We start from the raw sequence: 17,975 nt of genomic DNA on the forward strand, positions 1-17,975 counted from the left end.
TCATATATATATATATATATATATATATATATATATATATGGCAAGTAAGCTATAAATAAATGTCCATGTTAAATTCTCAAAGTAAATCACTAGGTTAAAAGTTAAAGAGTACATATATATACTCTTTAACTTTTACCTAGTGATATATATATATATATATATATATATATATATATATATATATATATATATATTACTATTACTGGTAGGGAGACCCGACGTTGTCAGGGATTGAATGAATACATTTATTGTCATCAAATCAAGGAAATAGCCCATTTTTTTAATTAACTGGATTAATTGCCTGCTCTAGTGAAGGACCCATCGCATTGCACCAAGGGAACCCTCGCATTTCTCCCGCAGTGATTTAGTCCGCAATGTATTGTAGTGTACATTGCGCTGTAGAGAAGCTACTAATCTATTTTTGTATAATAGCTTGAATTAGAGTGTCAAGTGCAAAATTCAAGCATCATGTTTACACTCAGCTCTAAACAGGAACATTCACTTCAAACGCGCTCCTGTCTTATCAAAGAATCTACTGTTGGTTTTGTACCCCAGGAACTTCTGCTTGTGCGGTGATAAGACTTCTCCAATGTAATTGTTATGTAAGGCTGTATGAGGGTGTAAAGTTTGGTCAAAACAGAACCGTTCTTTTTTTAATCGTTGCTTTTTCGATAACTGATTTTTCGATACTTATCGGAGGCATTCCAATACAAAACTTATCTAAAAACACTCCCAGACACAAAAAGTCCATAGGGAACAAACTAACACACAGACAGAAAAACATACACACACACACACACACACATATATATATATATATATATATATATATACCTACTTAATTTTATCACATAAGTTAATATATGAAAATATAATTTTATGCGTAAATTAGATATCTACTCTCCCCATGAAAAGCACAGACATAGGAAGAGGTGAACTTAAGGTCAACTTTGTTCTGAATTGGCTAATTAGGATGGACACGGTGGAAATTAAAAAGCTGATTGGCTAACTAAAAATTCAATGGCATGTGCGTATATACAAACGCGATGTAACTGCAACTCTTTGCATGAGCCTGAAAAATTCTCACGAGAATGAAACGCGGAATATTCTGTGTAGCTTAATTTCCATATATTTTTTATAACCTTATATATATATATATATATATATATACATATATATATATAGAGAGAGAGAGAGAGGGGGTATAATGTTATTATAAATAAATTGCTAATTGTGTAACTGTAATTATAGTGCGATAACTATACATTAAATTAACTTATAATATTCATATATAGGTCTATCATACGGTGTGAATACAGAAATAGGCCAGAAGTCACAAGTCAGCCTGTCATAGACGATCATATACAATTTACAAGGACATAATTTTAGCAAGCAATAATGTGACAGTATTGGCGCGCTTCAAATACAGAATATTAATGGCGTTTAATTAATTGTCAAAATGGCGGAACGTGGAGAAGGAGGGTAAAAACGGAACGAGGGTGGGCAGCAAAGAAATAAAGGAATAAAAGAGAAAGAAAAGAAAGAGAATATAGGAAATAAACGAGAGAGAGACCTTGTAACGGATGTTGTAACCATACATCCGATTTACGACTTCCGGTTGGGCATGAGTACATAAACATAAACCCATAACAGCGTTAATAAAATCGTCACGATCGTCCCAATTGTTGTTGTTGTTTTTTTTTGTTTGTTTTTTTTTTCGCGTTTTAATTATCCAAATAAACAATTATTAATACTTTCTGCTTTTTTTTTACATCGTTCATTTCCGCATAGTCTTAATTAGTTTTATTGACCTTATTATTAACATATAAATGAAATATTTGACCCAATGGGTCATGAATATTTGTTTAAGATAAATGAAAAAAAAATTACATTTTATTTTCATTTTCTATTTTAAAAGCCAGTCTTAACATGGGGAGAGTGTTTTTAACTATTCTGTACTTTCAACTAACAATTTCATTTAAAAAGATATATCAAAATTTGAATTTAACTTTAAGTATTATGGTATCTGTTCAGTGCACATTTACCTATAAGTATGGCAAACCACTTACAATTCAATGGCTGTAAGTTTGTTTGTTTTTTTCAAAAATAAACAATTATAAACAGAACGACTCATAGAAATCTATCTACAGTCTTTTTTTCATTTTAATATACTTTCATCGAAATGTTTCTGTTATGTCACAAAAAACTATTTTCTTTACGTCACAAGTGCCACGCTCATACATTAATTCCATTGCTAATATAACATACTGACCCAATGGGTCAGGGGTAGTCTAGTCTAGTACATATATATATATATATATATATATATATATATATATATATATATATATATATAGGGCTCCTTCAGTCTTTAACAGACTATGGATACCCACGAAGGAAGTGAGCAATCCCTAACCACACATCTCCTGGGTCGACATTGTTAAATACCAGTGGCAAGTGTTGTGTGTTTACAAGACGACTGGAAACAAATGCCGAGATAAGCACCTAGAATTCCCAAACGGTCACCCATCTGGTACTAACCAGGCTTAACGTTGCTTTACACTCGGTGATCTGAGTAAAAAGATTAATAATTGTACATTATGAATCAGTTTCAAAAGCAAAGACAAAGAAAATCAACTCGAGTATACGATCGTTTCGGAAACGATATTTATTTTATTTAAATTGACAATAATTATTGACAATAAATGACAAAGGTTTTTTCTTCGAATATAATCTCCTCATCAAAATAAATGGGAGGGGAGAAGTTTAAGACACGAAAATAAAACTAGCATTTTTGTAGTATGTATTAATATAGCTCTATAATAATATACCTATTGAGCTTAGTATATATCTACAGTACTGTGGGCGCTATTCTTTTTAATGTATTAATATATTTATTAATACATTAAATAAAATCTGCTCTTTAGACTGCATGTCTAATTCACTCTATTAAATATTATATATATATATATATATATATATATATATAGTCCCTCACGGGTACATCCTGGCAGTACATCTAAGGCCGTAAATGACAAAGTTCTCTCTGATTCTCTCTCCTCCAATCTTGAGTGCACGGTACAGTGGGGAACGAGGTGGCTGGTTACTTTAATGCATCTAAAACCAAGCTCCTATCTTTAAATGATCAACACTCTGATCCCCATCTGGCATCAATTGAAATGGATGGCTCTCGTCTAGGGGAGGCTCCATATTTTGATAAGCTTCTAGGATTGACATTTACTCCTGACCTGAAATGGAACACGTACATCAAGTCTGTTGCCAAGGTTGCTGAAAAAAATGGCAGGATCCTTCTACGGCTCCAGAAGTTATCTCACTGCTGATGCAATTCTCTATCTATATAAAAGCCAAGTATGTCCAAAAATGGCGTGCTGCTGCCGCATCTGGGCAGGAGCTGCTAAAAATAGCCTAGCCTTCCTTGACAGAGTACAACATAGACTTTATGGCTTAGTGGGGGGTGCCCTTTTCTCTTCCCTGCAACCTCTTTCCCACAGCCAATCTTTCACGATAAACACCCGTCTAGCTGAAACCAATGTCAATAATTTTCCCCACTCTTTATCTGTGCCAAAACCAAAATGTAGATTCCATGAACAAAGCTTCTTTCTTAGAAGTGCACGCGAGTGGAACTCTCTTCCGTCTGCCTGTTTCCCACCTGACTACAATTTGGATGTCTTCAAGTCCAACATAACAAATTCCTGATGAACCGCCCCCTTAAGTAAGACACTTTATCAAATCTCCAATACTACCGACTACTATGATACCATCCCATTAATTACTACACACGCACTAACCCTTATCCCCGAGTGGCTTCCGGGCCTTGATAAGTGGTAACTACCATCTATATATATATATATATTAAAATTTTCAGTTTTAAAATGTGTTTTTTTCTAACAAACTCTATTACTTATTTCGGTTGTATTGAGCTTTTTTATTTATTTGGTTGAGATTACTATGTTAAGCCAGCGATGGAAAATGACATGTTTACTTTTCTGTCCATTTTATCTCTCGAGTCCAGAAGATCGACTTTTCTTTGAACTACAGCATTATCCGAAAAAACAATTTCCATTATTTCAGCTGCTTTGAAAACTTTCCAACCGGACTATGACTATTAACATCACACTGGATTTAATTTTGGACTTAATTCTCTCTAAAGAATTATTTTTCTTTTCGGATTACATTTCCCATTTGTTTTTAAAGGAAATGTACATCTTTGCAATTTATGATTATAGTAAATCGCGGTTTCACTTAATGCCATAACCAGCAAGTTCTAGCATTGCTACAAATAAACTTTGCTTATTCCTTTCTGCCATCTGGTGAGAAGAATAACAAGAATAGCATTTTTGGAAACTCCGTGGAATAAGGACTTTGTAAATTGTTTTTTGGAATATTCAGTCGAATTTGGATTGTAAATTTTTAACTTACAATTTTAATTTTTTTCTTTTATATATATATATATATATATATATATATATACATATATATATATACATATATATATATACGTACTTGGCATACGTACTTGGCGCTTACATATATATATATATATATATATATATATATATATATATATCCATATTCTGTGGTGACAGACTCTCTATATCCCTCTTTCATGTTTTTAGAAGGAAAAATTTTTTTGTTTAATTATCTTTCAGAAAATTCTAACAAAGCGGGAAATAAAATAACCGAAATTTGGATGTAACTTGCTTCTAAAATAGTTCAAACCACTCGGAAAGAAACTGAAAGTTCTTGAGAAACAAAACAAAAAAAACGCCGAATTAAAGCGACTGTTTATTGGGAGCTCAAAGAAAGCGGACGCTAGACAATAGTTGAGTGGAAAATTGGAAATATTATTAGAAAGAACGACAGAGAGAGGGAAAGAGAGACAGACAGACAGACAGAAAGACAGAAAAGGCGCTTTGAAAGGGAGAATCACAAAATCAGTGTTTTGGCATTTACGCATATGTTTCCGACAGCGAATCGAGACTGCAACATTAGCATCCGCGATACTCTGAAATATACGACTTTTATGACCTTTATCGTTCGGCCATATATTGTCAGTCTTGCTGTTTGTCTTTCAAAATTGCACCATGTCAGTATTAATTCAACAGTCTCTAAGGATAACAGGGCGCCACTTCCGCTCGACGGTAGCCACCATTGTTGCCAACTGTCACATCTTCCAATGTATTCACAGTGTCAATGAGTGATAATTTCACTTCGTTAACAACGGGTATCTGTACACTAACACTACTGTTACTACCTATGTACACAGCTACGTTACGACGTAAATAGACAATCTATTTTATATAAAAGTACGACTGCTTAGTTCCACTAGCGAATCCCGAGATAATGTTTCCAGATAGCTATTTGCCACGTCTTCATTTCTAAAGTCGCTATGCTACGTCATTTTCTTGTCACATTAAGTTGTAAATATATTTTCTGTCTTCTTTTTACGTAGGATTCACCACTTATTAAGGCCTAAGGCCACTAGAGGACAAGGTTTAATGAGTATATAGTCGTCAGAGACAACAGTTAGTGGTCGAAATGCGATAGATTTCGATTATTTAAAAGGGCGGTTAAAAAAAAAGTGTTTATATCAGACTTAGAGACTACCATATTGTACTTAGCCGGGAAGCATGCCAGTGGAATAGTGTTCCACGGGCGGAAAGTTTTAGGAAATAAACTTTGTTCATGGAAGTTGCATTTAGGTTTGTGCACATATAGAGAGCGGGGAAATAGTTGATGGTCGTTGTAGCTAAGCGAGTGGTTTTTGTGAAAGTTTGGCGAGGAGGGGGGGGCATAGATTGGAACTGATGCAAATATTTGCCATGAAAATAACGACAGAGCCGAGACAGGCAAGCAATATCTCTTCTGTGGGAAAAAGGTTGCAACGAAGACAAAAAAAGCAGCGTCTACTATATTTATATTTGTAAATAGTGTATTTATCTTTAGTTGCTGTATTACATAGTAGACGAAGCAGATACTGTAGCTGAGTTGCCATAAGAGTAATAGTATCATATCTGGTAAACGGTATGCATCTTCATTCTTTCTTGAAAGTTTTCAAATTTGACATTTAAATATTATTCAAAATAAGTGTCTTCTAAAAGTGGGTGACCATCTTTTACTTTAGAAAAAAAAAGTTTAATATGAATATCAGTACACAAAAAAAAGAAAAACATACAGGTATGAAATAAATAAAGTGTTTCGTTCAAAATTCCGTCCAAATTCCTGAGTTCGACGGTAACATTCCTGAGTTCCACAAGACACGCCTGAACTAAAGAAAGTCGGAGGTTACACCGACCGAAGCGTTGTGAAAATGACAATGAAGATGAAATCCAACTAATACGAATAACCAATCTTCATCTCAAGAGTTCAGAAACGTGAATGTCTAACGTTTCAATATTTGTCTTAATATTGAGCTATCCCTTATATAAACAATTCCCTCGAATATGCTGTTTAAAAAGCTGCGGTATTGTAAGCTAGAATGACAAAGAATATTATGAGATGATTGAAAATGATGAACAGAATAAGTATTCTTTAACATTGGACTTGTAGTCTACCATCTTGTAGTCTGCCATCTCATAGTCTACCATCTTGTAGTCTACCATCTCATAGTCTACCATCTCGTAGTCTGCAGGGAAACTGAGTTATTCATAAGAAGTTCGCAGAAAGAAATTTTGCCCATAGAAACTCCGTTTGACGTGAGTTATTTTTGTGAAGCATCGTCTTTTAAAGTTCTTTAACATTGGACTTGTAGTCTACCATCTTGTAGTCTACCATCTTTTAGTCTACCATCTCATAGTCTACCATCTTGTAGTCTACCATCTCATAGCCTACCAACTTGCAGTCTACCATCTCGTAGTCTTCCATCTGGTAGTCTTTCATCTTGTAGTCTACCATCTTGTAGTCTACCATCTCATAGTCTACCATCTTGTAGTCTACCATCTCATAGCCTACCATCTTGCAGTCTACCATCTCGTAGTCTTCCATCTGGTAGTCTTTCATCTTGTAGTCTACCATCTCATAGTCTACCATCTTGTAGTCAACCATCTCATAGTCTACCATCTTGTAGTCTACTGAGTTATTCATAGGAAGTTCACAGAAAGAAATTTTGCCCATAGAAACTCCGTTTGACGTGAGTTATTTTTGTGAAGCATCGTCTTTTAAAGTGTGGATGCGTGTACAGGTATACTGATGGAGGAGCTTCCCATCAGCTTTATGCATTCAATCGTGTTGAGAGTTTGCTGTCATCTCTTGTGATTTGCATCAGTTTAAGCGTAATGCAATCCGTAAGCGCATGCGTAATGCAATTTCCCTTTTTTCCGCTTTCATACTGAGCCGAGCTCAGCGCAGCAGATACGAAACGGCTGCTCAAAAATACCGGATAGAATCATACAGAATGGAACGAATAAAAGGCCGTGACAAATAAGATATAAGATCTTTTTTTTTCACAAGAAGGATTGGGATAATAAAAAGCATTTTATCATGAAATATACTAAAAATAGGTCGAAATCTTGGCATGCAGATTCAATTCATGTAAATAATAGGTACCCGGAAGATTCGTCCACGGAAGATTCCTCCACAGAAGATTCGTCTCCCTAAGTATTTTGTTTAATTTTCGAGTTTGGAGCGCTATCGAGACTCTCATTGACATATTTTCTTGTTCTCAAGCAAAACTCGACGAAATGAAGATGTTCTATGAAAAATCACGTACATTGAACAAGTAGTATTTTTAATTTTACCAAGCAATTCATATTTTATGATTAATCGATACGTACTTATTTATTCAGCAATGATTTATGAGGAATGCGTGAGTTACCTAAATATTTCTGAAAGATTATCTCTTCTTCAGGGGGCACAAACACAGAATGTGTTCCGATTCAGGAGAGGTGTGATTGAAGATTGCGCAACTCTTGCCTCACAATTACACGTGCAGCTGCTCCTACAGTGGGTATCCTTTGTCTTTTCAATACTGAATGGAGGCATCGATGTGTTTATCATAACGTTGAATGCTTATTGTTTAACTGTTAAACTGTTGCTTTTTGATGAGCATTCAAACCCAGTAGTGTTTTAATATATGGTTAAGTTTTTGAATATATGGTTAAGTTTTTGAATATATGGTTAAGTTTTTGAATATATGGTTAAGTTTTTGAATATATGGTTAAGTTTTTGAATATATGGTTAAGTTTTTGAATATATGGTTAAGTGGCAGTTTAAGTCATTTAGAACTGCTTTAAAGCTTCACCACTCACTCATTTTTCGACCAAATTTCAAACAATTTTACAGTTTATAGATCACATTCTCAGCTATATTGGGAATTTATTGGCAGCCTGGAAAATCATGGATTACAATAGAAAAATGCGAGCATGTTTAGTAATATGGTTAAGCTTAAATATGGAAAAGTAAAGGATTAGTTTTTACAACTAGAAAAGAAAAAGACAAGATATTCTAGTAAAAAATATAATAAATTTATAGCTAAAAATATTGTAGCATTCCGAATTTTCTTTTTGATTCAATTTATAACATTGTATAATCAATTCTTAATGCTGCAATATTTTAAGTTATAAATTTATTATATTTTTTACTATAATATCTTGTCCTTTTCTTTTCCAGTTTAAACAACTAGTCCGTTACTTTTCCATATTCAAGCTTAACCATATTACTTAACATGCTCGCATTTTTCAATTGTAATCCATGATTTTGCCAGGCTTCTGTATTGTAATCCATACATGGATAAAACACTCATTGATAACGAGTCTCAGCCATGTTTTTCCATTGTTTGGGTGAATCGACTCAACCTTGTTTGCTAGCTAGATAGACATACAGACAATCAACAATAAATAGCTAGAAATACGGATTTATATTTAACCACATAAGCAGATAGATACATTAAACAATAGGTAATTCCGTGGTTTTACCCAGCTATCCCACAACAGTAGTAGTAGTATTAAATATCACAAACGATGGTGCTCAACGCGTAACAGACGCGTCAGCATGTCTGAATGCTTATTATCTTATCAATCGATGTATTTGTTTATTAAGAAGATTCATATCAGACAAAATCGAACCAGTTTGTCTGCTGATATTGGATTTCTTGCTGATCTGGGGGGGGAGGTAAAATCAAACTGCGTGACCTCATCCATGATCGATCAAATTTAACAGAAAAAATATGGAATCGATATCACGAGAAATTAGTCATATGATCCTTAAGAGCGGGCAACGTGTTACGGAATGCCATTTGCAGTTCAATGATGATGATGATGAACATCATTATCATGATGACGATGGTCATCATTATCATGAGGATGATGGTCATCATCATGATGATCATGATGATGGTAATGATGCTGATGATCATCATCATGATGATCATGATGATAATCATGGTGATAGTGATGATGGTAGAGATGATGATGATGATGATGATGATGATGATGATGATGATGATGATGATGATGATGATGATGATGATGATGATGAATGCCTGTTTATGTCTCAATCTTCCCTTTTATCCAAATTTCTCTTAGTCGTTATTTCTGTAGTTTCGGAACTGTTCATAGTGCCACGATAATCATTGATATTTTAGTGATTTTTTTTTCATCCTGAACATTCTTCTCAGTTTCAAGTATCTGCCTCCTTTTTCTACCTCCTTGATATTTACATTTTCTTTGTTCATTACCGGTGTGTATCTGTATGTCGTTTGCATAGTTCCTAGTATAAGCCTTTCTTCGCGCTGTCGTATCTGCTCGTGCATTCTTTTTAGGGACTAGTACATTTACTTACCATGTGTTACGCAATGCAATTTTACATTTCAAATGAATCGATGATGATGATGATGATGATGATGATGATGATGATGATGATGATGATGATGATGATGATGATGATGATGATGATGATGATGATGATTGCTGTGGTTGTGGGGAATCATTCATATATTTTCGTATCAATGAAATGATTATAGCTGGCATTCGTTTCTCTTATATCTTTCAAGAAAGAATGCTTTTTAGAAAGACATCGGCCAGAATCACGTGAAGTTTGCCAACATCACCAAGTGATCGCGTTTCTGCGAGACGAACTGGTTTCGAACTCGACACTCCCGGATTGCCCGTTCGTGTCAGTAACGACTTACCCCCCATCCTATCTCTGATGACGATGGTGATAATGGTGATGTTGATTGTTATGACGAGGATAATTGCTTTACGTTGTATTTTTCAGTCTCGCTTTTTTTCCTGAACACTTAAAAACAGAAGGCAACATCAATGTAGCAAAGCCTGTACATGTTTATATAAGTATATATATATATATAAAGTAAAAGATGGTCACACTTTTTGAAGAAACTTTTTTTAATAAAATTTAATTGAGAAATTTTTGAAAACTTTGAAGTGTCGAATATAATGATAAAATAATTTTTGTTTATTGCTTTTTTTTTTGTAAGTCCTATATTTCGCTAATACATAGTCTCATCAGGGTCGAAAGTCCGGTTCGTGAATTTCTTTTTTCTTTTTCTTTAAATCCCGCTCGAAACTGGAGCACTACATACTTGAAACCACCGGACTAACATGTAAATTCTCATCTCTTCGCCATAACACCAAAATGAAGAAAAAGAAATTCACGAACCGGACTTTCGACCCTGATGAGGCTATGTATTAGCGAAATATAGGATTACAAAAAAAAAGCAATAAACAAAAATGATTTTATCATTATATTCGACACTTCAAAGTTTTCAAAAATTTCTCAATTAAATTTTATACATACATATATATATATATATATATATATATATATATATATATATATAATATTTCTACATAATAATGTTACTATTTAGGAAACCATTCTTAACATTGGAAGGAGTATCTGTTAACTATTCTGTATCTTCCCTCTATGAAAAAAAATCGTTTTTATGCGTTTGATGGTCACATGTTACCTCTACAACAATCGGCCATTGTTGGTCACGACAATTATCAGCGTCCATTGGATTGCTCCGAAATAAAATCTGCCTATCTTAAATTGTTGGACACTATCATCCAGTGGAGTATCCTATCACCCAGTGGTGGGTGCTGTCATCCAGTGGCAGGCACTGTCATCCACTGGCGATTATGACTGTTGTCGACGGCACCTGGGGGTCATGTTCTTTTAAGATTGTTAATGTCAAGTAATTGCATTGTTAGTGACTTAGGAGCACTGTCGGACAGTTGGGGCATTGTCGGATATTGGCCGTCACTGGCAGGAACTGGCGGTCACTGGCAGGAACTGGCGGGCACTGCTGTATTGAGCGAGTTACTTCTGTATTGAAGCGGTTACTTTTGGCCATTCGAATAAAACGTAACTGTATACGGTAATTATTAGGTGCCTCCGATGTTTTTACTGGAATTTATAAATGAGACGTTACTTTTTCAGTACGGTTCCTATTCTGCATAACAGTATTGGCTTTAAACGTAATATTTGCATTTTATTAGTTATATGAATGTAATGTTTTTATTACGCAGACATAGCTTCAAATGTTGTTGCTTTTGTGTTGAAAACAATATGATAAATAAATTAATTGTTGTTGTTTTTTTTTCAAATTAATCTGTTTATTGTTACACAATCTTTAAAGAAATTAGTATTTACATGCGTAATTTTTTTTTTTTTTGTTGTTAATAGCTGTCAGTAAGTAATAATCTGAAAACCGTGCCGATATTACGTGTTTGATACGCATGAAAATCTATTTATATAATGTTTCAATGTTTCTATGTAATGTGTTTAGAAAAAGTCGAAATTATACTTCTGAAACCCCCTTTATTTAATCTGTTTCGTTTATAGGATATAAACAGAAGAAGAATGCGAAGAAAAAGAAGAAGAAGAAGAAGAAGAAGAAGAAGAAGAAGAAGAAGAAGAATGGGCAGCTTGTTAGTGACTGCCAAAGAAACTGGCTCCCGGCCAGTTAAAATAACCTCTTTATTTACTTAACGGCGAAGGAGTAAAAACAGTGTAGAAATGTCTGCATTGTCGTGTTTCTGTAAAATAAACTAAGAGATCTGTTTGTATTGGTCGCAATAAGCAGTCTGAAAAACGTTGATATATTAGTATTTGTAAAAATCGAAGGTGTCTATGTTATGGTGTAGAGTGGACGTTATATTTGATTTTAACAAAGGCTTTCTTAAATTGTTCGAAAAATCACTTCGTTAAACCTGGAAACAAATCTGAGCAGTTGACCGAATGCAAGAATCAGGGAGCGTTCATTATTTGCAAAATTATTGGGTATTAATTTGCTGTTAATGAAACGTAATGGCAAAATGAAATAATGATGGACGCGTTAAATAATTGAATCCTAAGGCATATTTGTACTACTACTTCTAGTTATTACTTGTTTGGGAAAGTATTCTCAGCTGACTTTTGTAGAAATTTAATATATTTTATGAAATAGCCGGAAAACAGGCCCCAGGTTTAAACAGGTAGCGTGGCCATTTTGGATTAATGTGTGACCTCGACAGTTTCTTTTCCTATACAGTTATTTTTAGACGGGAATAATCCTATCTATTTTATTATATAGAGAGTTGTATATTTGTGTGTGTGTGTGTGTGTGTATCAATCTATGTATGTATGTATGTATGTATGTATCTATCTATCTATCTATCTATCCATCCATCTATCTATATATAACTATATAGCTAGCTAGCTTCCAGTAATTTCGAATACGTATTACTTTATCGATTGATCTATTTGTTTATTAAGCAAATTAAAGTCGGGCGGACCGAATCAATTTTTCTGCTGATATTGGATCTGTTTAGATTTTTTTTGTGAAATCGAACTGCGTGACCTCATCCATCATCGATCAAATTTAACAGATAAAAAAAAATATGGAATCGATATCACGAGAAATTAATCATATGATCATTAAGAACAGACGTGTTACGCAATGCCTTTTACACTTCAGATGATGATGATGATGATGATGATGATGATGATGATGAATCTTTTTTTTATGTCTCAAACTTTTCCATTTTATCCCAATTTCTCTTAGTTGTTGTTCCCGTAGTTTCGGAACTATTCCCAGCGTCCCGTACACTTTAGTGATTTTCTCCACCTTTCATATTACTCCCAGATTTCCACCTTGTTATTTACCTTTTCTTTTTCTATTAATGGTTTGTATCTGTATTATTTGTTTTCGTGGTCAAAATTCAGTCGTTTGCATTGTTCCTGGTGCACTGCTTTCCTTTCGTTATCGTATTTGTTCTCGTATTCTTTGGTTTGATACATTCACTTACTATGTGATTTATTCTTTCGCATATTTGATCACAGATCCTATATTTAATGTTTTCCTTGGCTTTATCTATTTTTGCTTTAATGTTGTTAGTTTTAATCGTGTTGTTCTGTACAGTTGTCTGTAACAATTCCGTTTATCTGTTCGAGTATCATATTTTGCCATGTCGACGTGTTTTCTCTTCTCTTGTAATTCATATGAATTCTTTATATATATGTTTCTCTTCTTGTTATTAAGTTTTGGTTTTCATACTTCCTAAATTATGCATTTTGACGGTGTATCTTGCTGTAGTGGTCAAGATTTCTGTGTTCCAGCTTGCATTTCTTTCATGTGCGTGTGTCATCCGTGAAATTTTCTTTATTTACAAACCCTCTTCCTTCCTCTTTCTCTTTCACGACTATTTCTAGTGTCCCTACAATTATTAGCATTATATGTACTGTCTTGTCCACAGAGTCTACATTTACAGTTTTTTTTTTAGTTTTATCTATTTTAACTTTAATGTAGTTAGTTTTAAGTAGATTGTTTAGTTAATCTATCGGTAGCGATTTTATTTTTCTGTTCAAGTTTCCTTTTCTTGACTGTGTCCAGGTGTTTTCGTCATACACTTATTTTGTCGTTTTTTATGAATTGTTCATGTTGCTTTTCTGTGCTTGTTTTTTCTGGTTTCACTGTTTTGCGTATTGTTCTTCTAGTTGGTGTCTCTTAGTGCGGAAATCAATCTTTTTGTGTTCTTAATCGAGTATTTTTCCAATGGAAATGAATGGCTCTCGTCTTGGGGAGGCTCACTATTTTGATAAGCTTCTGGGCTTGGCTTTTACTGCTGATCTGAAACGGAACACGTACATCACATCTGTTGCCAAGTTCGCTGTAAAAATGGTGGGATCCTTCTACCATTCCAAGGATGGAGTACTGTTGCCACGTCTGGGCAGGAGCTGCTAGAATACTTATCCTGCCTTGACAGAGTTCAAAATAGACTTCGTTGCCTAGTAGAGGATGCCCTTTTCTCTTCCCTGCAACCTTTTCCCACAGAAGAGACATTGCGAGCCTGTCTCTGTTTTATCATTATATTCATGGCAAGTGCTCGCCTGAGTTTCGATCTATGCCCCCCTCCTGTGCCAAACTTTCACGAAAAACACTCGTCTAGCTGAAATCACTGTCAATAATTTCCCTCATTCTTTATCTGTGCCTAAACCTACACTTATATTTCATGAACAAAGCTTCTTTCTTAGAACTACACGCCTATGGAACTCTCTTCCGTTTGCCTGTTTTCCAACTGACTACAATTTGGTAGCGGTTAATTTGGTAGTCTTCAGGTCTAACATAAACAAATTCTTGTAATCCAATTTACCAATTTTCCAATATTAACGATTACTGCAAGCATTTCATCTGACTATTCATCACGTGCAACAAAAGTATGATAAACAAGGAAGCATAATATGGAGAGAGGGAGAGAGGGGGGTCGCCAGGTTTTATAGGATTCCACGTTGTTCAATATGAAAACTTGCGTTTTAGATTCGTTCTCTATCATGTATAGTAAAAGTTACAAGCCGTTTTATTGTATGTGGTTTTGTTAGTCTAATTTACGGTTTTTGTAAATGAATGTGCATATTGTTTTGGGCCGTTTTTCTCCTTATTGTGTGTGGTGCATAACATTTAGTTTAGTATATATTTTTATATTGTAGATTAGTGAAAATAATAATAACTATGGCGATAAAATTATCAGCCGGAGATTTGTTTTGGAAGAAGAAGAAGAAGAAGAAGAAGAAGAAGAAGAAGAAGAAGAAGAAGAAGAAGAAGAAGAAGAAGAAGAAGAAGAAGGAGGAGGAGGAGGAGGAGGAGGAGGAGGAGGAAAAGGTGGAGGAGGAAGAGGTGGAGGAAAAGAAGAAGAAGAAGAAGAAGAAGAAGAAGAAGAAGAAGAAGAAGACGAAGAAGAAAGCGGAGAAGAAGAAGAAGAAGAAAAACAGGAGGAGAGGGAGGAGGAGGAGGAGGAAAAGAAGAAGAAGAAACATGTGAATGAAGAGAAGGAGAAAAAAGGAGAAGAAAAGTAGGAGAGAAGAAAATATATGAGAAAAAAGAAAAGAAAGAAGGAAGAAAAAGTAAAAGAAGCAATAAAGTAGATAAGAAGAAGAAAATAGATAAAATAGATGAGAAGAAAAAGAAAAGAAAGAAAGAAAAAGAAGAAGAAGAAGAAGAAGAAGAAGAAGGAAATAGTAGAAAAAAGAAAATAGATAAATGTAGATTAGAAGAAAAGAAAAGAGAAGAAAGAAGAAAAATTAAAGAAGTAGAAAAATAAAAATAGATAAAATAGGTTAGAAGAAGAAGAAGAAGAAGAAGAAGAAGAAGAAGAAGAAGAAGAAGAAGAAGAAGAAGAAGAAGAAGAAGAAAAAAAAAAATAAAGGAAGGTGAGAAGAAAAAAAAAATTGAATAAGAAATGGTTGAATGTCATTGCTTACGTCATAGGGAGAAATTAATTTTAAAAATATGACGAGGCACAAGATGTCCATATGATTGCACACGCGCAGATTTCAGAATGAAACGCCACACAAAACGGATGTCCAACTAATTGAATCCTTTCTGTCGGCACATGTTTCTTGATTTCTCCGGGGTGAAATATTGGTTTGAAATTACTTCCCTCGTCTAACCACTCGTTGACTTAATTTACGAAGACATCCGGTTGATGCAGTTCCGTTGTCAGACGATTGTAATCCCATTCTCAAATAACGTCTCGAATCCTACTAATGGCGATATCGATTTCATTGCGATTGTTTCCACGTAGAATTCCACTTATATTTATTGCGGAAATGTTTCCACAACGGTCGTTCCAAAAGTGAAGCCTTCTTTTTAAAACCACGAAAAGCTGAAGATCTACGCAAACGGGAGTAGTACCATTAAAATGACCGACCTTTTGTGTCCCACAATTAATTTTTTCTACACAGTCACCGTCATTATCTCATGCCAGCGACGAACGACAGCAGTGCATGAGCGTTCGGAGCGCGTTTGTCATACGGGGGTCGTTTCAAAAGTAAACTTTCTAATTTTTTTTTTTAACTTAAAAAGTTGAAGAGCTACAAAGACGGAAGTAGAACCATTAAAACAAGTGATCTTTGGTGCTCCAGAATTTATTTTTCTACATAGTCACCACCATTCTCAATGCACTTTCACCAGGAATTCAATGACGCATATTTGTTTCTGCCGCATGTCAATATCTGTAACAGAGAGATGAAACTTCCAGGTCATGAATGCATATATACAGGCATAATAACAATGCAAGTTACAATCTCCTCTAATTTATTCGAGAAGAATTTAAAAAAAAAAAGGAGACATAAGTAATGTCTCCTATTTTTTTAAAAAATTCTTCTCGAATAAAAACACTTTACTTTACTTTAGGCACTCGCTTTTTCAATATGATGCCCGCTGCTGTTGGTGATCAATCCGAATGCGCCCCTATCTCAACAATATACGGAATGATCCCATTGACAGACTGGTTCTTGTTGGATCACCATTGAGCCTATCAGTATCAGTTATGTGACCAATTTGAAAATACCAGGCGCTTATGCAGGTGTACCTCGACACTTCCCTGCAAGAGTTTCAAAAACCTAGCATCGTCATCTCCCCTAAAGGGCATATACATGCGACTGATGATCGTTTGTGAATTTCATACTTTCATGGAACTTCCTTCTTTGGTTGGTTGGTTGTTTTTGTTTTATGGTATATCAACCCTTTTCAGGTTATTTAATGCCGCATCCAGTTATTTTGAAGAAAATGTTTTTAATAGAATATATTTGGGGGGGGGTTCAAGTTGGTTTCTATTTAACTCATGGTTGGGACCCTAACAGGTACTACCACTCCGGGTCAGAGTGGACCTGGGAGCAATGGCAATTAAAGGGTGGCTTCACACTCGCCAAAACCCGCAAGCCGGAGCCTCAACATCGGATATAGTTTACGGTCATACCCGGACCTCCTTCTTTGGAGGAAGTCGTTTAAATCCATGTTAGGGTTAATGCTGCAGTTTCAATTTTCCCTCTCAACAATGGCCGACACAACTCTCTGTGCTGTGGTTTTCTTATTTTTCATTTATCTGTTCTACTTTTCGTTCTCGTTCTGGCTGTGTCGGCATCTCTCACATTGGCGTGGTGTCTGTCGAGTAGAAATGGTGACGAGATCTGGTTTACAAGTCTGAAAAATAAACAACGCAAGAGAAACAAAAGAAAACACAGATTCCGACGCAATCTGTAGATAGCAGTTGCACACTGGGTGCGTGTGTGATACCATCCTGGAAAACGACCTTCTAAACGCTAACGCCTACATCTTACAGGGTGGAACGATACATTGTTCGTCCTAAAGAAAGCAATACTACAGATTTATTTTAAAACTTTTATTAGAAAAAATCAATTAAGATGAATTGATTATGTAATAGAGCTGACATCTATACAATGTAGCCGCCTTCAGCCTTAATAACTGCCTCGATATGGGTCCGGAACTGGGAGCATGCCTTTTCCACAAGCGTCGGGTGGAGCTTGACGAATACTCGACAGATGGCGACGATCAGATTGGCTTTAGTGTTGTGGGAGGTCATGTTGGTGATGTTCTCGACGTACGACCAAACAAAGTACTCCAGCGGGTTCAGGTCGGGGGAAAAATTAGTGTCAGTGAAAGAAGGGTACAAAGTACGGGCACTCCTTTTGAAGCAAAGACTGGGTCTCTTTGGAC

General features: G+C 35.1%; 1 protein-coding gene across 1 annotated transcript in view; it reads left to right on the forward strand.

The window, feature by feature from the left end:
• The window catches only part of LOC145297917 (uncharacterized), a 30,097-nt gene extending 14,680 nt beyond the window's left edge, over positions 1-15,417 (forward strand). The window contains exon 2 of the mRNA XM_080144257.1: positions 11,825-15,417. Coding sequence (XP_080000383.1) covers positions 14,970-15,278 — 309 coding nt within the window. The 5' untranslated portion in view covers positions 11,825-14,969 and the 3' untranslated portion in view covers positions 15,279-15,417. The remainder of the gene's footprint in view (positions 1-11,824) is intronic.
• Positions 15,418-17,975: the final 2,558 nt, after the last annotated feature.

Source organism: Euprymna scolopes, chromosome 18 (genome assembly GCF_053919585.1).
Source record: "Euprymna scolopes isolate OS-2025 chromosome 18, ASM5391958v1, whole genome shotgun sequence".
Taxonomy (NCBI): domain Eukaryota; kingdom Metazoa; phylum Mollusca; class Cephalopoda; order Sepiida; family Sepiolidae; genus Euprymna; species Euprymna scolopes.